The sequence below is a fragment of the Zootoca vivipara genome, chromosome 2 (assembly GCF_963506605.1).
Source record: "Zootoca vivipara chromosome 2, rZooViv1.1, whole genome shotgun sequence".
NCBI lineage: Eukaryota > Metazoa > Chordata > Lepidosauria > Squamata > Lacertidae > Zootoca > Zootoca vivipara.
Genome location: NC_083277.1, coordinates 105,387,423 through 105,413,758, shown reverse-complemented (window position 1 = coordinate 105,413,758; position 26,336 = coordinate 105,387,423). Strand labels below are relative to the sequence as shown.

Below are 26,336 nucleotides of genomic sequence, written 5' to 3'. Positions count from 1 at the left end.
AGGAGGAACACAGCATCAGTCAATTCACGGCGATGCAAGTGCCCCCCAAAACAAGGCAAATGAGAGCTCCTTTTGTTCCTTACAGGGAGATGACAGTGATGTTTGTCCACATGGATCCCCACCAGCAGCACCTGAGGACGGAGGCCTCCGGCCCCCCACGTTCCTGACAATCCGCCCCTGGCTCATGCAAATGCGAGCAGAAGCCCAGGCTGCTATGGATGGGATGAGACACTTCCAGGCTCCAGGCAGATCTCGCTCAGTGGCTGAGCCTCGCCTCCTCTGTGAAGCAGCAGAGGTCGCTCTGGTTGGCTTAAAGCTACTTTTTGCATCTTGGGCAGCTCAGTCTGATCTCTTGAGTTTGTGGAAAAGGCTTTGCATGTGGTAGGGAGGGGTGCTGGGTGAACTGGTGGTTGAGAAACCTCCCTCTCTCTCTCTCTCTCTCCCTCTCTTTCTCTCTCTCCCTCTGGTTTTCCCGTTGATGGCCATATGATCTGGCACCAGGAGCCTGGAGCTGCTACACGGTCACCAGCTGAGTTCTCAAGTGGAGAAGAGAAGGGAAGGCAAATATATATACATACATATTCATGCATACACACACACACACACACACACACACACACACACACACACACACACTGACAAACACACTTGTTTTCCCCTAGCCATCTCCACCCCTAACGCTTCTCCTGCTGCTGCCGCTGCCACCGCCGTTCCCAATGAAGTGTGATTGAGCCAAAGAGTCTACTGTATACAGAAGCAAGTCTCTCGTGGAGGAAAGAGACCAGAAGGAAAGCAGCGCAGCCGAGCAACGTGGGTTTGCCTTGCCAGTCAACAAGTGCTCCTTTTGGAAAGGGAGGCCGTCGAAGTGGAGCACCGCCGTCCTCTTCCTGCTCCTCACTCCAAGGACGCTAAAGTGGGGACTTCCGTCCGGGTGGTTCTCGACTCCAGAGAAACTTCCACCATTACCTCCAAAAGCGAAGACGACTTCTTAACCCTGGCCGCCTCCAGGCTGAGCCGCAAGAAAAGGGTCATCGGGGCCGCCATTGGGGTGGCCATGGTGCTGGTCCTCCTGGTGGCCATTCCTTTGCTGGTCCACAGCTCCAAGACCACCTCGCACTACGAGATGTTGGGCAGCTGCCGCATGGTCTGCGACCCCTACACGCCCCAAACCCATGGGGCGGCTTCGGCAGAGGCAAGCCAGGAGTTGGCCGTCATCTCGCCGCCTCCCCACGTGTCCGGAGGGAAAGGAGACCCGGGGAGGAAGGGCAAGTCGGGGATCCGTGGGCCGCCGGGCCCTCCGGGGCCACCTGGGCCCAGAGGTCCAGCCGGGGAGCCGGGGAGGCCTGGCCCTCCAGGCCCACCCGGCCCAGGGCCTGGGGGATATATCCCATCTTTCTACAGCCCTAAGATTGCCTTTTATGCAGGACTGCGGAAGCCGCATGAAGGGTACGAGATCCTGCGCTTCGACGACGTGGTGACCAATGTGGGGAACTACTACGAGCCGTCAAGTGGCAAGTTCACCTGCCCTCTGCCTGGCATCTATTTCTTCACCTACCATGTACTGATGCGGGGCGGTGACGGCACCAGCATGTGGGCAGACCTGATGAAGAACGGGCAGGTAAGGTGACACACCAACCCTATGAACTTTTGCCTTCCTGGGCCATCCTCTGTGCCCCCTCTGTCTCGCTTACCACTCTGTGTGCCATGCTCTCCGACTCTCCCCGCTGTGCCTGCAAACAAAGCCTATTGCACCCTCCCATTCCAACTGCAAACAGAATGGCCGCTCCACCGATAGCCTCAACATCCTAGTTCCACTTCACCTGTAGCTCCTTTGATTTGTGTGTCCTCCTCCTCATGCCAAATGCACCTACCCACTCCCAATGCTACCTGCTCCCACACCTGGCCCCTCCCAGGCCAACTGCTAACCACACCCACTCTCATTAGCTCCTCCCAATCTTTCACACCGACTCCACCCACTCACCTTTTAAAAGTTCTTTTGCCCTCTGGCTTCTGCTCCTTGGCCACGATCAGGTACCATCTGCTATGTAGTCAAAGCCTGCATTTACTTTATGCGCGAAACCTCACTGTGTACTCAAAACACAGCGCGCAGTTTCAGTTATAGGGATCGAACAAGGGATTTGTCACAAAGACCAGGAGAACATCCCACCCGGCCTGACCCCAAGTTAGCAGGGTGTGTGTGATAATTCTTCTTAACTCCAGAGTACTTTTTAGTAAGAAATTACTTTCCTGCAAATGATGTGTGCTTACTTCTTCCCGGACAGGCTTTCTATTAATTAAACAACACAAGCATATTGGTCTTACAAAGCTCTACACATTTTATTAATCGGAGGTGCTACACTGAAAATAACCCTGTATTTATAAATAGGCATTTATATTAAGAGTTCCGGGGGGGGGGGAGGCTTAACAAATGAATATCCGGCACGTAATCCCACTGAGCTTTCTTTGACGTCCCTTTTCCCCACAAACAATACCACACAAAACACTACAATATTCGGATGTGCAATCCAGCATAACTGTCCGTTGAGTTTAAAAATCACCTTAAATTGGAAGCTGTCTTTGCGTCTAACCTGCCTCCTCTTTTCTCCTTCCTCCATGCTTTGGGGTGCTTAGCTTTTTAAAAATTTTAAAGGGAGGGTTTAATAGATGATAAAATATGAAGCAGTGCCCTGTGCAGAAAGCAATTTTGTTCATTATTCCAAAATGAGGATAGGTTCTAATTTCATAAAGGATCGGAGCAAACCTAAAGGAAAAGAGTGATTTCCACATTTTCCATATACACATCTTATGGTATCTGATATGGAACAGGGTTCTGTTTTCTTTTTAGAAATGCTGCTTGCATTGATTCAGTGCGAAACTACTTTTAAAATGCCATAACTAAACAAATATTTCCTGCCAGCTTACACAGAATTGTGAAATCTAAACTTTGTGCAACAAACATCACATCCAGTGCACGGACAAACATGCATTCTCCTAAACAAGGTGCGTCTAGTTTGTGAAGTTTAATAGGATTTGCATTGATCAGAGAGAAATTGAAGCCTACTGAATGCTTGAAAATTGCGTGAATGGACCTTATTAGTCTGTAAGACAGTCAGTAGATGTAAGATAATCTTCCGGTTTATGGAATGTTACAGTAATTGCTTATTTTATACATACACACACATTTGCTAAAGTTGTGTGCCTCCATCTAGAAATTGTACGCCAAACAGGATACATAGTATAACTGCAAGGGTATTTAAACAGCTTTTAAAATTTCCCACTGTGCATCTCTAGTAAGAAATATGGGGAAATATGTGTTTGTCTATCTAAGCTACTTAAAAGATGATACATACATGCATGTGTGAACATAGTGTAAATTTGTGCCCAATATGTATTGCTAAACACTAAATATTATTTTATCACCTAAACTACATAATCAGTATTATATTGAATACAAAAGCACATATAAACATATTAAATTCTAATTGATTATGATCATATACATCAATTTTGTGCTTTACAATTAAGATGTATTCAGTTACGTATAATTGTTGCAGGGAGTGTGTGTTGTATTTTATCCTATGCATACAGCATTGTGACTCACAATCTAGCTTCAACTCCACTTTTAGCAGTGAATAACATACAACAATTAATACCTTTATATACCTGTTATCTGCATGATATTCTATATATACTTGCAAATCCTTTCTACATGCACATTTTTCTGTACTCATAACTATAAATTATACATATATAAAAACTTGGTAACAGTTTCATTCCAGTTACATGTCCATGTGAACATAATGATTTGCTTTTACATGAACTGCATGTAAGATGTTCAAATGAAAAGAGAGCATTTTGCTACTCCATGGGGTTATATGAATTTGAAACAGAAGCAGAGCTACTTATTTTTTAAATAAACCAACTCCATGCCAAATGCAGTCCAATAACACTTCAATATCTTCTCACATGTTATAGGACTTCAAGTTCATTTCCCTTCATCTATATGTCTTTCTGTCCATCAAAAGTCCCTTTCGTCCTTTCTTCTTCAGCTAGATTTCAATAAACTCACTTCCACGACCTCTGGCACATCTTTATATTTATTAGCAAACACTTCGAAGCTGCAGGCAGGTGCAAAGTTTTCAAGAAGCACATTTTATTTAGTTGCTTTTAAAGGGGGTGTGTGCATCTGTTTACTGAATGAGCTTTCGTGAGTCCGAAAGGCAAGCTCTAGAAGCCATCTGCCAGGGGAGGACTCCCCCCCCCCCCAAAAAAATAAAAGTAAGAAACACATACACACACAACTCCGCAACTAGGACAGACACCACATTATTAAACAGGTGAAGTTACATTCAAGTCTCATTTTCAATGCTTTCCATTTACTGAAGATAAACAAGCAATTGATCTGAATTTTTTTAAACACATCCCCGTTCTCCTTCAGCAAGCCCCCACATCCCTGAACTAATGAAAGCAAACTCTCAGGAGAAGGGATCTGTCATCTCCACAGAATCAATAGGCGTATTTACATATGCTAGCCGAGTTCAGGCAAAAAAAAAAAAAGACTATAGGAGACACTAGCGTTAAATGTGAATGCAGCACGCGTTGATTGCATGTACACACACAGAGAGTGTTTTACGTCGGGAAAAGATCCTTGAATCACCAGAAATATAGCCCTGCTGTTCGAAATTCTGGACCAGCCAAACTCAGTAAGCGGCTGTTTTTACTGCCCTGCGCATTGTTTTTATAAACAAATAAATAAATAAATAAATACCACATCAGAATGTGGGGGGGGGGGCTGTTTCACCCCTTATGGGTTAGGAGTGTACACAGTGTGACTCTGGAGCAGGAAACCTCACTCCCCGTGAGGCAAACATACCAGTTGCTTTGAACCAGACAGTGAACACACACACACTCAACCTATAATGCATAGGTTTTCAACCTTTTTGTGGTCCATGGCTCACTTGACACAACTATCTTCTCTCTGCGGCGCCCCTGTGGGGCTCAGGAGCCCAGTTATGCCACCCTCTGCCTGCAGGGCCGGCAGCACCTCGCTGCTTTTGGACACCCTCTTTTGTGAAATGTTCCCTCAGCCTCCTCTCCCTCCTCCTTGGGAGTCCTCTGGGCAGTTGCAGCAGCTGCTCCTGGTATCTGAGCTGCCCCAAAGAGAAGTGCCTCCTCAACACTGCCCCACAGGGGCCTAGGAAGCACTCCCTGGCCAGCGCCAGAGGCACCATTCGCCCAGGGAGCTTGTAGCCAGGGCTGCTGCTGCGATAAACAGCTGTGGCCTTCGGGAGGCAGAGATGCAAGAGGGCATCAGAGGAGGAAGAGAAGGAAAGAGGGACAGGGGGTGGTGTTTCCCGCGGCACCCCGACCATCACTCAAGGCACCCCAGGGTGCCACAGCACCCTGGTTGAAAACCACTGCTGTAATGTATAGAGTAGCCTCAGGTCATCTCGGAGCGCAAGTCAGAATTGACCCCAGAGCCAGGGAGCTAAGCTGTTGTCCATGCGCCCACTATGGGTTTGTTGTCTCCACACTTTTAAGAAAGCCCAGCGCTGACCGTTTCCTATTCCATTGCTTTTCCAAACTACTTTCCAACTATAACAGATATTTGACAGTTTCCTCAGAGAAGTGATTGAAATGATCTATTTTAAGTTTTGGCGGGAGGGGTGGGGAGATTCTGCAGCCCAATTAATCTCACCCCACTTCCCTCCCTGCAGAAATATATTAGGGAGAGTGCCAATCGCCCTCTCGGCCTGTTCATTGATTTCAGTCACTGATTTCAGCACAGTCAGTTTCACCCAGGCCTTCAATAATTTCAACATTAATATCACGGTTCCGTCTCCCTTGCAAAAATAATAAAAATAAAAAAATCAATTAATTTCTAGCAATATTTGTATATCCAAAGTGCCACTAAGGATAAATTTGGAGTTTTTTCCCTGATTGGTGTTAGGGGAAAAAATTATAATGGCATGGCTCTATTGATCTGAATGCCAATTTACATCAAGGCAAATCTCCACCTCCACCTCACCCGCAAGTGATACAAGAAAACATCTAAAGACCTAAGTAATGCTGATCGTGATTTATGCTTTTTTACACCCCCCCTTTCTTCCCTCCCACCAGCTTAGAATAAAGATTTTCCCTCCTTAAAATCGCAAAAAACTAACACCCTGTAATAAGAAAATGAACGCTGAGATGGAAGGGTTAATACGTGGTGGTTTTTTCCAGGGTGCTTTTAAATAGATTTCGACACCTTCACAATTTGTGCTTGGTGAAGAGGAACAATTGCCTGTTTATTAAATAATAAATAGCGGGGAGGATAGAAACTGACATGGCAACTGGTAATATTGGTTCAGTCAATTCGTCCCTGGAGACCTGTTTGCAGTCAATTTGTCAGCAAGAACCTCTCTCTTTTTTTATTTGAGTTTTAATACCAAAATGCCTCCTGTCAATGGAGATCAGGGGCGAGCAATACCCCTGTCTTTACCTCTGATCCCGGACTAATAAAACAGCCCCTTTTTTCCCCCCTTCCCCGTCGCTACTCTTCCTCCTACTCTTTTCTAAATTTATGTAGCTTTTTTAAAAAAATAAAAAAGCCAGGGCATTAAAATAGAAAAATCACTGTAAGATTTATGTATAACTGTGGCAATAAATCTAGCAGCAACGTAAGCACGAGCAAGGAGGGGGCTACACTGCTGTAATCTTGAGAGATGCAACAAGGTGCATCCGAGAGCTGACTGTCTGAAAGACGGGGGGGGGGGCGACAAACCGCTCTCTTCAATTGTTCTTGGACCCCATCTCCCATCAGCTCCAAGCGTGATGACGGATGGTTCGTCGGGGACGATGGGAGCTGGAACCCAGCACCAGGGCACCACATTGGCCACCCCGACCCGAAACGTTCTTGCGCAGGTGCCAAGCCACATTCGATCGGCCCTTTTCCTTGTGCGGCTCCCCGAGCTCAGTTGCAGTCTATCCCACTCATAGCGCAAAGCCAACTAGGGCTTAAACGTCAAGCAGGGTTTGTTGTAATTAAGTCCCCAAACGTTTGTTGCAGCTTGAGCCTGTAATAGCTTGTAAATACGAAGATGGCGTGCGCACACAAAACCTGCTTTTGAACATAGGCACAAGAATGTGTTTTTCTCCCTGCTGCTCCAAGAAGCCAGGCCTTCTTGGTAGTGGTCCCAGCCCAGTGGAATGCCCTCCCATCAGATGTCAAGGAAATAAACTACCTGACTTTTAGAAGACATCTGAAGGTCGCCCTGTTAAGGGAAGTTTTTAATGTTTGATGTTTTATCGTGTTTTTAATATTCTGTTGGGAGCCGCCCAGAGTGGCTAGGGAAACCCAGCCACATGGGCAGGGTATAAATCATAATAATTATTACTACTAATATCTGGAGCAAGGGGGCCAAGGTTTCAAAGGCTAGAGGGAATGGCATGGCACCTAGGCAAGCTGGGGCCCTATTCTGGGTTCTCGCCAGAAATTATGGGGGATTTGCAGGAGAGCTCCAGCTTTACCTGCAGAAGGTGCAATCCCTGGAACCCCAGGAATGGCTTGCAGCAGTGGGGGTGAGGGTGGGGTGGGGATTCCTGTCTGAAACCCTGGAGAGCTACTAAAAAGAACCTGCTGGATCAGGCTGGTGGCCCATCAAGTCAGCATCCTGTTCTCAAAGTGGCCAGCCAGATGTTTAGAGGAAGCCCGTAAGCAGTCCCTGAGAACTGCCAGCCAGTGAAGAAAATACATTGTACTGAGCCACATGGACCAATGGTCTGGCGTTGTGTTCATGTTATCTAGGGACGCGGGTGGCGCTGTGGTCTATACCACTGAGCCCCCTAGATTTGCTGATTAGAAGGTTGGCAGTTCAAATCCTCACGATGGGGTGAGCTCCCTTTGCTCTGTCCCAGCTCCTGCCAACCTAGCAGTTATAAAGCACACCAGTGCAAGTAGATAAATAGGTACCGCTGGAGCGGGAAGGTAAACGGCGTTTCCGTGTGCTCTGGCACTTGCCACTGTTCCGTTGCACCAGAAGCAGTTTAGGCATGCTGGCCACATGACCCAGATAGCTGTCTATGGTCAAACACCGGCTCCCTCGCCTGAAAGCGAGATGAGTGCCGCACCCCATAGTTGCCTTTGACTGAACGTAACTGTCCAAGGGTCCTTTACCTTTTTCTTTTTTACCTTTTTCATGTTAGCTATTAAAAATAATAATAATAATGCAGCTATTGAAAACTAGCATTTTTCCAGCCCACCCCTCTAACTCTCACTGCCCGTTTCATCCTTCCTCAGTACAAACATAAATACTTAGACTGCTTTTATGTCTCATCTTTTTGTCCAAGGAGTTTGAGGTTCTGCCCCTCTTTTAATCCCCACACCCAACCTTGTGAGATAGGTTAAGCCGAGAGGCATTGACTGGCCCAAGGTCAGCCAGTAAGCTTCGTGGCCAGGTGGAGATTCGAACCCTGCACTCCCAGGTCTTAGTTGGACCCTCTAACCATTGGACCATACACTAACGTCCGAAAGGAGCTCCCTAGGAGATAAGAGGCACGGAAATGAGACTAGTAGACTTCGGGGCAGCATAGGATTTGGAATTCCCATGCCCTTGGCAGGGCGTAAAAAATGAAACACACACACACAGCATTTTGGAAAGGGCCAGGCTGTTATTCCTTCTTGAAACTGTTTGATCTGGGAGACACAGGGCAGCGGCTCCTTGTAGTAAGACCCTGGAGCGTTCCCAAGTAGATCAAACTGGTTCTTGCCTTTCCTGGCCAGTCGCTCTCAATATCCATCACTTAGTCAGTCCCAAATCCCACATCAGGGGGACATGTTCTTGGCTTCTATCCTTCCCTGAGCGTTATGTATGTGTTTTTAGGCTACACACACACACACCCCGAGACTCGCTTACAGAGTCTACGCATAACACTTCCAGAATGGCTCAAGTAAGTAAAATTTAGCAGGCATTAGGCGATGTCAGGAGTGGTTTAAATCTTAAATAATCAGGGCAGAGGTAAGGCTCAAACCTTCCTGGAAATTATAACCTCTGCCCTGCAAATATTTACTCCTATTTCAAGATGTGTGGGTCGGAAAGGAGACAAGTCTGAGCCCTCTGCAGATGCCTCGACAAACGGTCTTCTTTCGCTTGGCTCCAAGGACAGATAGAGGCTCATATTAAACCCCTAGATCTTCTTTCCAATGCCATAATTCTATGCAGTTTTCCAAGGGAGATTTTGTTGCTCTGAGTTAAGCAAATGAAACATCTTTCCCTTGCAGAGTCACAGAAAGCTTGCACATTGGGGTGGGGGTGGGTTTTGAGACGCCCTTCTTGTCTCAGCAGAGTTCTCCGAGATCCCCACCCATGGCAATTGGCAGGCATCCACATTGACAGAACTAATTGGCAAGCGGAGGGGAAAGACGGAAATTAAACAGGCCAGGGAGAGAATCACCCACCCACGGGCCCTTCAGAGTAGGTCCCCTGCCCGGGTCATGGATGTCATAGAATTGGAGTGTGTGTGTCAGTGACTTGCCCAGCTGTGTCAACCGTGTGGGTAAACACAGAAGAGTCCACTGTAATTCAATAATCACTTGGCAACTAGGATTTATTTTTAAAGAAAAGTGCAAAAATAAAATTGTACAAGGAGATGTGGGAGCATTTTTTTAAAAAGTCTTTAAGAAGCCATGAAGACTGTTCTTGCACCTCAAAGGCACTGCTGTTTAAGAACTCACAGGGAAATATATAAGTATGGTCGCCACCTGCCCCACGAGCTTCTGTGCCATTTGGAATGTTCTAACACCGCAAAGCAGAGCTTTCCAAGCCATGTGTCGCGACATGTTAGTATGTCGGTTGCAGTGTGTCAATGTGTCATGCGAACGCTCCTTCCGGGGCTGGAAAGTGGTTAGTTTAACCTCCGCTTTGCTAGTAAAACTGAATTGCCGTGCCGCACGAAATGAAGCATGTCTAAAAAATGCGTCGCCAACATGAAAAGTTTGGAAAGCTCTGCTGCGATGGAACATGCAAAGCCAAGACTACCGGGAAAAGCTTGATCTGTTCTGCCTTCTTTTTGATGAGTGGCCTTGAAGGCAGAGACACTTGTCAGAAATAGGGTGTGAAAAGCTGGCAATTCTGTCCATCACCCCCTCCCCCCAAAACCCTGTATCCCACCCTTTCACCAGTAAGCTCAGGATGGCATTCAGATAAGATCCCCACCCATCCACCGCATGTTATCCTCACATCCACCAAACGAGAAACAGGACATGACCAAGGTCACCCAGGGAGTATAATAATAAAATAACAATAATAATTTATTATTTGTACCCCGCCCATCTGGCTGGGTTTCCCCAGTCACTCTGGGCAGCTCCCAACAGAATATTAAAAATGCAATCAAACATCAAACATTAAAAACTTCCCTAAACAGGGCTGCCTTCAGATGTCTTCTAAAAGTCACATAGTTGTTTATTTCCTTGACATGTTCCACAGGGTGGGCCCACCACCGAGAAGGCCCTCTGCCTGGTTCCCTGTAACTTCGCTTCTCACAGTGAGGGAACAGCCAGTAGACCCTTGGAGCTGGACCTCAGCGTCCGGGGCTGAACGACGGGGGTGGAGAGCATCATTGCTGAGTACCCAGCTCTTGGGAATCCAGGTCTAGTGCTCCGACTGCAACCCTGCTGCACCATCTCTCAGTATTCTAGGTCGTAATCTTGGTGGTGTATCTTTCATAATAATGGAATTCATAATGGATTCTGTATTTTAGAAGATTTCTGTATTTTAGAATTTCTGTTTTTTTGGAAGCCGCCCAGAGTGGCTGGGGGAACCCGGCCAGATGGGCGGGGTATAAATAATAAATTATTATTATTATTATTATTATTATTATTATTTCATAATCAGAGGTATTAGCTCCATGTGCTTGAGCAGTGTGGTGCAGTGGGCACAGGCGTAGGTTTGGATATGGGAAACCAAAGCAGAATCAAATCCCTCCTCTTGGTGAAGTTTATTTGGGCAAGTCATTCCCTTGCAGGGTTGTTATGAGAATACATGGGGGAAGGACATTCAAGTGTTTTGTCCACGGGAAAGCTTCCTTAAAATAATAAGGAACAGTGCAGTAGAGTAAAAAGCAGGAACAAGCCACTAGAGGTGTTCCAGTATGGGGACAGCATTGTCACAAACAAATAACAATGTCAGGTGACATCTGCGGCTTAGTGCACCAATTTTATGCCACCAGAGATAATGTTATGGAATGATATACAGTGGTACCTCGGTTTACAAACACAATTGGTTCCGGAAGTCTGTACTTAACCTGAAGTGAACTTTCCCATTGAAAGTAATGGAAAGTGGATTAATCTGTTTCAGACGGGTCCACAGAGTACTTAAACTGAAAATATTCAAACCGAGGCGTACTTAAACCGAGGTATGACTGTATAACATTTAAACCTTGCCGTTATCAATTTACTCTTCTGGAACACCACTTCTGATATTTGGTGGTGCCTAAATGCCTTTGGATCATTCACAGAGAAGATACACACAACCACGATGCACACACTCACACCCCCAGTATGTGTGTGTGTGTTTGTGTGTGTATAATAATGGGGCAGAAGGCGCTTGTTAATAATGGCATGTTTCAGCAATACTAGGAGCTTCTTCCCAAAGGGCTTCAGCCTTGCTTTGTGGACCAAAAAATCCGAGCTGCAAAAACCGAGGTACGGAAAAAGAAGTGGGGAGAATCACTGAAGCCTGCATAGTTACCGGTTCTCTGTCAGGACTGCAAAGAATAGATTTGCTCTGCCTTGGCTGCCCAGAACCACCCTTTCATATCTCATTGCCGCCTCCAGTTTTGTGACCCTGTGCCTTACTTCCTTTGTAATGCTAGAGCAAAAATGAGGACTCTGTACATACCATACAGTTAAAGCACAATTAAAGCACCCACCTACCCTAGAAGGGACCCAGGTGGCGCTGTGGTTAAACCACAGAGCCTAGGGCTTGCTGATCAGAAGGTCGGCAGTTCAAATCCCTGTGACGGGGTGAGCTCCCGTTGCTTGGTCCCAGCTCCTGCCAACATGGGTGTACCCAGCATGGGGCAGGAGGGGGCAGCTGCCCCTCCCTAGAGAAGCAAAAAGGGGGGGGAGCTCCTGCGCAGCAAAAAAAAAAAACAGCCGGCAGCGGAGTGCAGAGTTGCAGTGTTCATCCTCAGTGTGGACCATTCCCTGGGACAGGGAAGGATTGCTGGGTCACCTCTGTTGGTTTTTGCATCGTAAAGGTTCCCTCTAAGTCCCTTTCTAGCCAGCAGCTAAATCACTCTAATCCTAGTTACATTGTTTTGCTTTTGTTATTGTTGCTTGATTATTTTACTCTCATAGCTGCTAGTTTATGCTCGCCTTGCATAAAGAGTAAATAATGCTCTATAATAATCAGTAGTAGTAATAGTAGTAGTAAGAATGATGATGATAATAATAATAATAATAATAATAATAAATATTTAATATAGAAAATAAATAAATAAAATTCTATCAATAATAAATTATATTCTTCAAATCTCCAGTAAATTGTCGAGATTACTAAATGACCTTTGGCCTAATTACTTGACCTAATCTTAGAGCTGTACCACAGTGAAGATAGCCTGCTTTGCATGCAGAAGGTCCCTGGCATCTCTAGGTAGGATTGGGAATCTTCTTTATGAAACTTGTAGGTTCAATCCCCATATGGGAGAGCCGCATATTATTGCATTACAGGGGGTTGGACTAGATGACCACTAGGACCCCCTCGATCTCTGAGGTACTTTCTGGGCAGAATAGTAGTGCTATTAACGCCAAGGTTGCAGGTTCTATCGCCATATGAGAAAGTTGCATATTATTGCGTTACAGGAGGTTGGACTAGATGACCCCCAGGGTCCCATCAAAACTTTGAGGTACTATTCCTGGGTTGACAGGATAATAGTGCTGATAACCCCTATGATGCAGGTTCAATCCCCATTTGGGCAAGCTGCATATTATTGGTTGGCAGGATAGTAGTGCTGATAAAGCGAAATTTTTGCAGGCCCAATCCCCATATGGGATAGGTGCATGTTCTTGCATTACAGGGGGTGGGACTAGATGACCACCAGGAGCAGATGTAGCTTGGGGGTCGCTTAACACCATAATCTTCAACATTTTCTGAGGGAAAGAGGGGCACCCTACCATACTCTCCTCCGGTGAGAGTACTCCTTAATTTTCCTACATCTTTAAAAGATGTGGTTATTGAATTCAGTTTTGTTCCCGGTGAAGAGTTTGTGTAGCACTGTAGTCTGCTTTAACCAGTGTACATGGTGGCAGGACTGTATATGCATTACTATACCACACAACTGCCGGTTTGTTTAGTCCAGGTACATAAAAAGGCCGCACCAAACAGACCTCAACATTTTCTTCAAACCCAAGAAAAATGATATTAGTATAAGACATGTAATTAGAATAGAAATTTTAAAAAATTCAAGCAAATAATTGTAATAACTACTGTATAACTACCGTAATAAAACACTGCTATAATTATATATAATAAATTTTTGGTTTCATTTGCCTTTTCCGTGCTGAAATGTCAAAACCTGGATGACCATGGCTTGCCCCCCCCCCCCTAGATTTGTTCCTGGGTACGCCCATGCCTGCCAACCTAGCAGTTCGAAAGCACGTCAAAATGCAAGTAGATAAATAGGGACCGCTACAGCGGGAAGGTAAACGGCGTTTCCATGTGCTGCTCTGGTTTGCCAGAAGCGGCTTTGTCGTGCTGGCCACATGACCTGGAAGCTGTACGCCGGCTCCCTCGGCCAATAATGCGAGATGAGCGCGCAACCCCAGAGTCGGTCACGACTGGACCTAATGGTCAGGGGTCCCTTTACCTTTACATTTACCCTAGAGAATCCTAGGAACTGTAGTTCACCCCATCACAGAGCTACAATCCCCAGCTCCCTTAAACTAGAATTCCCAGGATTCTTTTCTTTTGTTGATTAAATGGTGTGTACACAGCTAAAGATGCAAGCTCTGGATCGTGCAGAATCGCATTGCTTACTGCTTCCTGAAGATCAGGTGTGGCCTTCAAACCCACTTCAGCTTTGGGCTTCTAATTAATTCTCGAGAGAAGATGCACTTCGGCTTCCTTAACTCACTCACTGAACCCTTTCAGGGTCACAGCTGGAGTTGTGGCCCTCCAGAGGTTGTTAGACTACAACTCCCATCAGCCCCAGCCAGCGTGGTCAATGGTCAGGGGTTGTAGCCCAGCAACACCTGCAGGGCCCCAGATTCCCCGTCCCTTCCATATGCCAAATTGCCTGACAGGAGATGGTGGCAGCAAAAACTATTTCTACAGTTGCCATGTGTCCTCTTTTTCCAGGACACGTCCTCTTTTTTCAGGGGTAAAATTTCCGTCTGGGTGGATTTTTAAAAAAAATTGCCAAAATGTTTCTTGCTATATTTTCTGGATAAGACATAGACATAACTGGTTGCTGAAGACTTTCCTCTTCTCTTCTCCTGCCCCCCTCAGCAATATATCACAGCTTCTAGCCTGCATATAGTAGGGATATTTCAAATGAGAGCCGTCATAGCTCTTTTTGCTCTTCAAAATATGGCAACCCTAGCTATTTCTATTATGTTTATATTTTCGTCCCCTGCCCTCTGCCTTCGATACCCCCCCCCACAAATAAATATATGTCTAATTCTGATTGAAATCTGCCCCTTGAAGCTGCAGTCCCAATTCCACAGCCGTCACTCGGTGTGTGTGAGAAAACGCTAGAGGAATTATGGTCAGTTCATCAACAGACAGCAATTCCTTCCGACTTCTCTCCAGAGTCATTTTTAAAACACATCTACATTCCCGGGCACCATGCTGCTCTCCGACACACTGTCATAAACACCCTCATCGAATGAAGCCCTGCCAGCTCAGGCTGTGATCCTGTCAGCTCATCCAAGTTTAGCTGCCTCACTAGTTGGACAGGAGGCCACTGAGGAGAACTCTGGTGGATCAGCAGGGGGCGCTATCCCCTGTCAGTGGCCAGCAGCCCAGGTATATAGGTAAAGGTAAAAGATAAAGGACCCCTGGACGGTTAAGTCCAGTCAAAGGCGACTATGGGGTTGCGGTGCTCATCTCACTTTCAGGCTGAGGGAGCTGGCGTTTGTCCACAGACAGCTTTCCAGGTCATGTGGCCAGCATGACTAAACCGCTTCTGGCGCAATGGGACACCGTGACAGAAACCAGAGCGCACGGAAATGCCATTTACCTTCCCGACGCAGCGGTACCTATTTATCTACTTGCACTGGTGTGCTTTTGAACTGCTAGGTTGGCAGGAGCTGGGACAGAGCAACAGGAGCTCAGCCCATCGCGGGGATTTGAACCACCAACCTTCCCATCGGCAAGCCCAAGAGGCTCAGTGGTTTAGACCACAGTGCCGTCCACTCCCACAGCCCGGGTGTATACCATGCAGCTAAGAGCCCCTCGGTCAGGGCTGATTCCCTGGGGCTCCTTGACAATTTTACATATAAAACAGTGTTTGAAACTCCCATTGTTCTAGGCGCATTTTGCGACAGGGAATTTCATTAGCGTGAGCGGTTTCTGAGCTCTGGGTGCAGTACTGCGGCTGAGATTTCAGATTTAAACTGCAGAGTGGAAGGAAGGGAGGACGTTTTTCTGCCTCCCCACTTCCAGCTACTCTCTGAAGACTGGAGAAGAGACCCTCTTAAGGATATTAGGGGCGGTGGGCAGGGGAAGGACTAGACCAGGGGTCCCCAGACTTACCGAGCGGCGGGCCGGTGCCCGCCGCGCCGACCGCGCGGTGGGCCGGACGGCAGGGGAGTGCGCGCGCAGCGGGCCGGAGGGCGGGGGAGTGCGCGCCCGTGCGCATGCGCACACGCACACGGGCGGAAAAAAACCGGCGAAAATCGCTTGTGCGCATGCGTATGGGCCTCCCCCGACCCGGAAGTGCACCAGAAATTATCTCTTCCGGGTCGGGAGAGGCCCGTACGCATGCGCACAAAGGATTTTCGGCGATTTTTTGCCGATTTTTTAGATCGCCGCTGCGCCGCGCGCCGTGAGAGCGGGCGGCGGCAGCGGGCGGCGGGGGTCGTCGCGGGCCGGATTGGAAGGCCGATTGGGCCGCATCCGGCCCGGGGGCCGTAGTTTGGGGACCCCTGGACTAGACCATGTTAAAAATGAACATAAGATTTTAGCTGCAGCTCCTTCATTTTCAGCTTTGCATTCTTGTTATAAAAAAGCACGCCTAGACATTCCGTTGTTGAGCCCATAACCTAGGTCTAAGGTGCCATAGAGCTCTGAGCTTTCATATCTCAGTTTCTAACTGATATACAAGCCTTACCTCCTCTAACACCTTTGGATTGTTCAGAAGTGATCCCATACCCGCTCTGTGTCAGAGAAGCCATTCAAGGGCAGTAGATCCTACACCAAGTTCAGCTCTAATGTTCAGAGAGAGCAAACATCTCCTTACACACAAGTGTCCTGCTGGCCCCAACTCCTATCACCCGAGCAAAACCATGACATGCTTCATTTGCACTGGCAACAATGTGCAATGAAAGTGAGACCTCCGACAAAACGTTGCAGTGAACCTCACCTGACAGGAGGGCGACAAGCCAGTCAGCCATGCTGTCCTCTGGAAGAACATCCCACCTCACTCTTCAATTCCAGTCCCCATTTTCTTTTTTTCTTTTCCAACTATCAGTCAACATTCTGTGTCTACAAGGGAGCATGCTCAGTCCTCATAAGGCTATTTTTCTCTGGGCAGCTTCCAATGTATATAGAAACATAAAGGTAAAGGTAAAGGGGCCCCTGACCATTAGGTCCAGTCGTGACCGACTCTGGGGTTGCACGCTCATCTCGCATTATTGGCCGAGGGAGCCGGCGTATAGCTTCCAGATCATGTGGCCAGCATGACAAAGCCGCTTCTGGCAAACCAGAGGAGCACATGGAAACGCCGTTTACCTTCCCGCTGTAGCGGTTCCTATTTATCTACTTGCATTTTTTACGTGCTTTCGAACTGCTACGTTGGCAGGAGCTGGGACCAAGCAACGGGAGCTCACCCCGTTACAGGGATTCGAACCGCCGACCTTCTGATCAGCAAGCCCTAGGCTCAGTGGTTTAACCACAGCGCCACCTGGGTCCCTCATTATTATAGAAACATAATAAAACATTAAACATTTAAAAAACCTTCCCTATCCAGGATTGCCTTCAAGGGGGGGGGGGGGATAACTCCATACCTTCCGACATTTCTCTGCTGAAAATAGGGACGTCCTAAGGAAATGTGGGACATTCCAAGATAAGATGAGAAACTGAGATGGAATCTCTAAATCAGACCCATCCCTGGAAAATAGGGACACTTGAAGGGGTCTGGGGTTGACCCCTTTGGTTGGTGGGGTTTTAATTTAATTTTACTAGAACTCTGCAAACCTTGAGCCTCCTGGAATCTAGCCAATGCCTCCCTCTTAATTTTTTCTTGGGGTCTCCATTTTGACACAGTTTCTGCTGGCCCTCAACATACACCTGATTTTGCTATTAGAGGAAGTTGTACTTTGTCAGCTCCGTTCCATTCTCCTCTGTGACCGCCTCCAGTCTCCCCACACCTCACTTACAAATATGGCTCTGATGTGTGTTTTATCCCCCATGGTTGCATGCACACCCCCACAGCCATTTGTCTTTCTGGGTCATGTGGCCAGCAGGACTAAACCGCTTCTGGCGCAACAGGACACCGTGACAGAAGTCAGAGCGCATGGAAATGCCATTTACCTTCCTGCCGGAGTGGTACCTATTTATCTACTTGCACTGGCGTGCTTTCAAACTGCTAGGTTGGCAGAAGCTGGGACAGAGCAACAGGAGCTCATCCCGTCACAGGGATTTGAACCGCCGACCTTCTGATCGGCAAGCCCAAGAGGCTCAGTGGTTTAGACCACAGCACCACCCGCGTCCCATTCAATAGCCACCTAAGGGTGTCAGTTGGAAAACAATAACACAAAATTGGCACCAGGAGGGAAGGAATGGAAATGGCTTGTTTGAGTCCCTTACCGTTTTCTGGAGGAGTTTCTAGTCAGTTGGCTAGAACCCGGGTGAGGACGCCTTGCAATATTTCCTACTTGTCTCTATCCTGTTTGCAGCTTGGATCTTTCCAAGTGACAAAGATTGAAAAGTCCATTCCGGGGGTGGCGGCAGAAATAGCCCCATTCCCCCAGATTTCTGGTTAGGTGGTAAAATGATCCGCAGCGCATGGGAGAATTCTGTGGATGACTGGTTTCTGGTGTGGTTGCGAGTCCTCCATCAACAGACACCATTTGGTCATTGGTCAACCATATTTACTGTATTTTGCATGCAACAGAGTTTAGTAGCTGGCAACAGTTATAGGAGCAGCAACAGGTAGGCTCTGGTTAGCAGTGGGCCAATAGCAGGTGGCCAATATAGCCCCCAGCAGAAGATGTTCTTACGATGGCAGGCTTGAAAGACAGGGCCTTATCAGTGGCTGCCCTGTTTCTGCAGAAATCCCTCTGCCAAGATGTAAGATTGACTCCCTCTCTATTCTCTTTGAAGCAGGTCCAGAAGACGTTTTCAATTTCCATCTGCTTTTAATTAGGAGGGTAGGTTATGGCCCTGCCAGATATTAATTTTATTGCGTATTCGTGATACTTCGTTGTCATAGCCCCCTGTGCAGCCATGGCAGAGGTCGGTGGAGGGAGAAGCCAGCCAACCAGCCCAGTCTCAGGGAGGGGGGAGTACTTGCCTAGAGGCAGAGTTCGTATACAAGATCCAGTCCAGTCCTAAGTTCAGGAGTATCCATGTAGTCAGACGATCCAGGGGTCAAGAAAGCCAAGGGTCCAAGTTCACAAGAAGGAAGAAGCAGCAAGGTCTGGCCAGGAACTATGACTGGAAACCCCGATTAAGAAAGCTGGAGCCAGCTGGTTCTCATCAGGAGCAAGAAGACTGATCAGCAGCAGGTGGAGTCACTCCGTCTTCTGCTCCTTCAGGCTGCTGCTCAGCAGCTGAAGTCTCATGATAGTATAAAGAGCAGTAATACTTGATCCCGCTTTTGATACGTTTTGCGTGTGCACAAGCCTTGGGGCCGCCAAACTTCTATGTTTCCAATGGGTGCCTGTTCTGCAGCTTCCTGCTAAAATCATGTACAGTGGTACCTTGGCTCTCAAACTTAATCCGCTCCAGAAGTCTGTTCCAAAACCAAGGCGTGCTTTCCCATAGAAAGTAATGCAAAACAGAATAATCTGTTCCAAACTTTTAAGAACAACCCCTAAAACAGCAATTTAACATGAATTTTTCTATCTAACGAGACCATTGATCTATAAAATGAAAGCAATAGTCAATGTACTGTACTATAAAATAAATAAGAGAGTATTGTAGATAAAAAAAAATTAACTTTTTTTTTCTTAAACCCTGATGATAGTCATTGTATGGATGGGGGCCTTTTATCCATTTCCGCAGTCACACAATCAATCAATCAATCAGGTAGGTAGCCGTGTTTGTCTGATGCAGTCAAAATATATTTAAAAAATAAAAAAAATTGTCCAGTAGCACCTTAGAGACCAACTAAGCTTGTTCTTGGTATAAGCTTTCATGTGCATGCACACTTCTTCAGATTCTTCAGGTATCTGAAGAAGTGTGCATGCACACGAACAAACTTAGTTGGTCTCTAAGGTGCTACTGGACACTTTTTTTAAAAAAAAAATCTATATATTTCTATCAATCAATCAGTAGCTGAACTGGGTTCCACACAGTAAAAAAAAAAAAAACCAAATTAACTGAAAAAGCCTCCAAAACAAAAACGCAAATGAAATAGCAAAAAGAAAAGCACCAAACCTAATCCGTTCCGGAAGTCCGTTTGACTTCCAAAATGTTCGAAAACCAAGGCGCAGCTTCTGATCAGTGCAGACACCCCAGAAAACAATAGCCAACAGCCGCATTGGACGTTCGGCTTCCAAAAAACATTCGAAAACCAGAACACTTACTTCTGGGTTTTCGGCGTTTGAGAACCAAGGCATTTGAGAACCAAGGCACCACTGTATCTTTTTGTAACACAAACATTTGGGGGCGGGGGTTGTCCTGCTTTTATGCTATAGGGAAGAAGGGGTGAGTGAAGACCTACATCAGGAACAAGGAGGGGGAACACAGATCTACATTGGGATCTGCTGCACCTATGGATTCTGCCACCTGAGGCAGTACCCACACCTTGACTCCTGGGTAGGCCCCAGCCCTGTACCCCTCAGTCATTACTCCCCAGCCCTAGACTACTTTTTCCTGTTTGGGGCATGCACACAGGTATCTCTGTGCCATTTTTCTGCACACCATTTTTATTTTAAAAAAATTATCATCGGAAGTAGGCAAGAGCCGACATTACTAGCGTTAGTTATGTTTCGCAGTGGGCATATTCAGTGCCAGGTTTACGTACAGTGGTACCTCAGGTTACAGGCACCTCAGGTTACAAACACTTTGGGTTACAGACTTCACTAACCCAGAAGTAGTACCTCAGGTTAAGAATTTTACCTCAGAATGAGAGCAGAAATCGCGCAGTGGCGGCAGCGAGAGGCCCCATTAGCTAAAGTGGTACCTCAGGTTAAGGACAGTTTCAGGTTAAGTTCCTAACCAGAGGTACCACTGTATAAGCCAAACAAGCTATAGCTTGTTTAGCTATAGCAGGCATCCCCAAACTTCGGCCCTCCAGATGTTTTGGACTACAATTCCCATCATGCCTGACCACTGGTCCTGTTAGCTAGGGATCATGGGAGTTGTAGGCCAAAACATCTAGAGGGCTGCAGTTTGTGGATGCCTGAGCTATAGCTTGTTTTAAAGCTATTTAAGGAAAAAAACTGGATGTATGTATAAGATAAAAAAACAAATACAGTGGTACCTCGGTTTACAAACACAATTGGTTCCGGAAGTCTGTACTGAACCTGAAGCGTACTTAACCTGAAGTGAACTTTAAAGTTCCATTGAAAGTAATGGAAAGTGGATTAATCTGTTCCAGACGGGTCCGCGGAGTACTCAACTTGAAGCGTACTTTAACCCAAGGTATGAGTATAATTGGTTCCGGAAGTCCGTACTTAACCTGAAGCGAACTTTCCCATTGAAAGTAATGGAAAGTGGATTAATCCGTTCCAGATGGGTCCGCGGAGTACTTAAACTGAAAATACTCAAACCGAGGCGTACTTAAACCGAGGTATGACTGTAAAATAAAACCTCCATACAGCAACAGTGTTTGGTGTTGTGTAGACTCCTATGATGTAAGTCATGGGCCCCACCTGCTAGCCTGCTCCTTAAAATATCTCTGGTTTGCTCATTTCTATATATAGGGTGCCTACATTCTGCATGGACTGCTTGCATGGCAACATGTGCAAATGGCTTTAGATACCTATTAGGTCCATAAATTACCATATAGGATATATTCAACACAAAAAACAGCGACAATTTGTTGTTGACAAAGGACAGCTGGACATATAAAAGGCCCCATTACCTTCCTTAGGGCCTCATCAAACCTAAATCCGGCCCTGGGCATAATGGAGGCTTGTGCTTTGGGGGGAGGGGTGTTGTGTGGCTATCAATTTCCATTCTTGAAAAATTAATAATGCAGGGATATGCAAGACTGATATTTAGCTAAACTGAAATCTTAATCAAAAGGTATCGTGCAAGGCTTCCTGATCAAAAAAATAAGCCCTAATGTACAGTATGTACTGCGATTATAGGCTCCAATTGTTGAGACAATTGCTCTTCCAAACTACCGTGTTTACTCAAATGTAAATGTGCCATCGAATCTAATACGCACCTTAAATTCCACAACATAATTTGGCCAAAAAGGGTGAGCATTGGCTTCGAGTAAATACGTTAAGTTGCTAAAATTCCAGTGTGCTTTCAGCATGCGGCAGTCGGTGGAAATGGGCATGTTCGGATCTTTTAGGCCACCAGAAACAAAATGGTGAGACTGTGATTGAGTGAGGAGCAAATTGTAGTGGGGAATATAGTGTTAGAGGCTACCCACCAAAACATCACCACTTAGGGCTGCCCTGACTTCCCTCAAAGAATTCTGGGCGCCGTGATTTGTTAAGGGTACTCATGTGTTTCAAATGGGCATTGAATGCACTTTAAATGTATGGTTTGGCTCTTCCCCTAGTTTAGGAGCTGAATGAAGTCAGGGAGGACATGACAGAATTGTATAAATTTATGCACGGTGTAGACCAGGCATCCCCAAACTTCGGCCCTCCAGATGTTTTGGACTACAATTCCCATCTTCCCCTACCACTGGTCCTGTTAGCTAGGGATCATGGGAGTTGTAGGCCAAAACATCTGGAGGGCCAAGTTTGGGGATGCCTGGTGTAGACGAAGAAAAAGGAGGAGGAGGAGGAGGAGGAGGAGGAGGAGGAGGAGGAGGAGGAGGAGGAGGAGGAGGAGAAGGAGAAGGAGAAGGAGAAGGAGAAGGAGAAGGAGAAGGAGAAGAAGAAGAAGAAGAAGAAGAAGAAGAAGAAGAAGAAGAAGAAGAAGAAGAAGAAGAAGAAGAAGAAGAAGAAGAAGATCTCCACTGGTTTTTAATCTGGAGGGTTGAAGGAGCCGTTTGCTCTCCCAGTGCTGGGAAGAAAAGTGTCGGTGCTTTTTATATTGTGGTCTTAAACACACTTAAGCGTCAAGAAGAATAAACAAAAGATTTACCCCTGGAGGGTTGTTGGGGATTTTTAGTCAATTTCGTAAAGACTACAGAACAGAGAGCAAATTCCCCAAGCAGAATTTGAACCAGCAACCTCAGGACACAGCAGATTCCCCATTAAATCCTGTCCCTTGCCCAATGGCAGGTGCCCTATGTTTATAGCCCCAGCATAAGCCCCACATGACAGGTTTATCCCTCTCTTTGGCAATACGGGCAGTATTTCATCTCCCTTGGTGACAGCTTGATCCATGTAAGATCTCACTCTATTGTCAGAGATTTGTTTAGAGAGGCCTGGTGCTGGTCTATTTTGATCTGTCTATCTAAGGAATTTATTACCTGGGCCCTGTCCCTGTAGCCTGTGAATTCCTCACATTGTCGCGCACACACGCAAATGCACACTGCATGAGGTGAGGTACACAATACAGGCCTCTCCCTGAAAACTGTAGCACTGAAGGATTAAAGGAGTTGCCTGTCATGGGACTGATTGTACAACCAACCTTACTGTATGCTTGTGAAACATGGGCCACTTATAAACACCATCTCCAACTCCTCAAAAGATTCCATCAACGGTGTCTCCGAAACATTTTACACATCACCTGCGAAGACAGGCGAACTAATGCCAGTGTACTGGAAGAAGCAAAGATCACCAGTGTCGAAGCAATGATTCTTCAAAATCAACTTCGTTGGACTGGTCATGTTGTGTGGATGCCTGATTATCATCTTCCAAAGCAACTACTCTATTCCGAACTTAAAAATGGTAAGCGTAATGCTAGTGGTCAACGAAAGAGGTTTAAAGACTCTCTCAAGGCAAATCTTAAAAAATGTAGTATCAACACTGACAAACTGGGAACACTGGTCTGCGAGCGCTCCAGTTGGAGAACAGCCTTTACCAAAGGTGTTGTGGACTTTGAAGACGCTTGAACTCAGGGCGAAAGGGAGAAACACACTAAGAGGAAGGCACGCTTTGGAAACCCTCACCATGATCAACTCCCGCCCAGAAACCTATGTCCCCACTGTGGAAGGACATGTGGATCCAGAATTGGCCTCCACAGTCACTTACAGACTCACTATTAAGCCTGTGTTCATGGAAGACAATCTTCCTCGGCTACAAGTGATTGCCAAAGAAGAAGGATGCAGAAGAATGGTGGAGGAACCAGCTGAGGAAGCACCAAGGGAAGAAGACTCAGAGAACGGGCAGTGGCGGTGGGATGGCAATGGGTGGTCAGAGGGAGAAGACTGGGAAGAGGGAACAGGTCTTAGTGAGCTGGGAGAGTCGGTGGCAGAGAGAAGTCCAGAATCAGAGGCAGAAGCTGAAGCAAGCAAGTCGCAGGAGGGAAGCCAAAAGACAGAGATGAGTCAGGCTGGTGAAAGCAGTTCCCATGGCCATGGGTGCCATGCATGGCCCTGGCACCAAAATTTGTGGATGCCTGGCCCCTTCATGGGGAATTTTGTGGGTGCTCAGGCACCCAGGGCCCTAGGGAGTTGGCACCTATAGCTGGTGAAGAGTTACAGGTGTCTCCCATTCCTGCTTCGACAGGCTTCCCTCCCTCTTGGCATGTGTGTAACCGGGGGGGGGCAGCTGACCCTCTCCCCTGATCAAGTAGAACAATAGAAATACTTAACTAACTAACTGACCAATCATGTTGGTTCTACCCCCCCCCCAACAAAAGTCCTGCCTCCCCAACAAAAATCCTGGCTACGCCCATGTGGTCTCCCAGAACCAGGAGAGGGTTGAAATGGGCAGAGCAGCAGCATGGTGCACGCAGGCACAGTCTCCAATTGCTTGGAAGAAGCTTTGGAGAATAGGTGACTTAGAGGTCGTAGGGTGGCAGAGACTTTCTGTCTCAGCAACTGAATCATGGGGCAAAGACTACCAGGGATGAGCTGCTCTGCTCATTAGGCCTAACATTCAGCCAAGCCTGTGAATGTTGTGCTTTTGCTAATAACAAAAAGTTCGCTCCAGCTTTGAAGGTATCATTTACAGCCAGCTCACTCTTTGATATTGCCCAAGTTGAGGCTGGGAATTTGTGGCATGGCAGGCGGCGGGGGGGGAACGGGACCATTCCATTCTTTCAAGTTCTAAAGGTTAAAGAGGTAATCCTATACAGGCTACTTTAAAGCAAGTGCCACTACTAAAGACTGATTTTCTAGATCCATTTCAATCGGGGTTTAGGCCCAGTTTTGGCCAGAAGCTGCTTGAGTCGCCCTATATGAAGACAGGGAAAGGTGTTAATTCTCCTCGACCTTCTCCTCGACCTCTTAGCAGCTTTCAGTACCATCAACCAAGTTATACTTCTGGAGCAGCTGTCCTAGTGAGTGGCACTGCTTAGCAGTGGTCCTATTGGATTGTTGTTTGGGAAGTGTTCTTCTGGTCGTGGGTGGTCCCCTAATCCAGATGGATAGAAGATTGCCTGCTCTTGATTGCACAACTTGGAGTACAGTGGTGCCTCGCTTAACGAATGCCCTGCTTAACAAAATTTCCGCTTAACGAAAGGATTTTTCGAGCGGAGGTTGCCTCGCTAGACGAATTCGTTTTATGAAAAATTCATCTAGTGAATCGCGGTTTCCCATAGGAATGCATTGAAATTAAATAAATGCGTTCCTACGGGCAAAAATTTTTTTTGAAAAAATTCAATGCATTCCTATAGGATTCACTAGACGAATTTTTCGTTATAAGAAAAGACCCGTGGAACGAATTAAATTCGGCTAGCGAGGCACCACTGTACATAACTTGGGTTTTTTTTCTGGATCATTTTATGTTGCTTGAGGCTCAGGTGGTGAGTGGAGCACAGTGCCTTTCATCAGCTTCGGCTGGTGGCCCAGCTACGCCCACAACTGGACAGGGATGGCCTACCATCTGTTGTCTATGCTCCGGCAACCTCTAGGTTAGATTACTTAGGGTTGCCATAACGTCTGGGATTTCCCAGATAAAGCCGGTATTCAGCCCTCGTAAACAGCGTCTGGGCGGAAATCACTGAAATGTCCAGGGAAATCCGAATGTATGACAGCTCGAACAACTTCTGTGTCCAGATTTTTGCTTTTTGAAATATGGCAACCCTAGATTACTGCAATGGCGTTATAAGTAGGGCTGCCTCTGAAGATGGTTCGGAAACTTTAGCCGGTGCAGAATTTGGTAGCCAGGTTGCTCACCAGGGCAAGACGGTTTGAGCATACAGTGGTACCTCAGGTTAAGAACTCAGTTCGTTCTGGCGGTCCATTCTTAACCTGAAACTGTTCTTAACCTGAAGTACCACTTTAGCTAAAGGGGCATCGTGCTGCCGCCACGCCGCCACCATGCAATATCTGTTCTCATCCTGAAGCAAAGTTCTTAACCCGAGGTACTATTTCTGGGTTAGCGGAGTCTGTAACCTGAAGCGTCTGTAACCTGAAGCACCTGTAACCTGTGGTACTACTGTATTACACTAATCCTGGTCTGACTGCGCTGGTTGCCTTTTTCTTTCTGGGCACAATTCAAAGTGCTGGTTTTGTCTTATAAAGCCTAAAATGGCTCAGGACTGCAATACCTTAAAGGTATTGCTATACCCCATATGAACTGACCCAGACCCTGTGATCATCATCTGAGGCCCTTCTTCATGCGAAGTCTCAAGGCTGGCAACATGAGAACGGGCCTTTTCTGTGGTGGCTTCTTGTTTGTGGCATGTTCTCCCCAGGGTGGCTCGCCTGGTGCCTTCCTTGCA

General features: G+C 46.7%; 1 protein-coding gene across 1 annotated transcript in view; it reads left to right on the top strand.

Moving 5' to 3' along the window:
• Positions 1–1,054: 1,054 nt before the first annotated feature.
• Positions 1,055–26,336, top strand: part of C1QL4 (complement C1q like 4) — a 36,535-nt gene continuing 11,253 nt past the window's right edge. The window contains exon 1 of the mRNA XM_035107948.1: positions 1,055–1,618. Coding sequence (XP_034963839.1) covers positions 1,055–1,618 — 564 coding nt within the window. The remainder of the gene's footprint in view (positions 1,619–26,336) is intronic.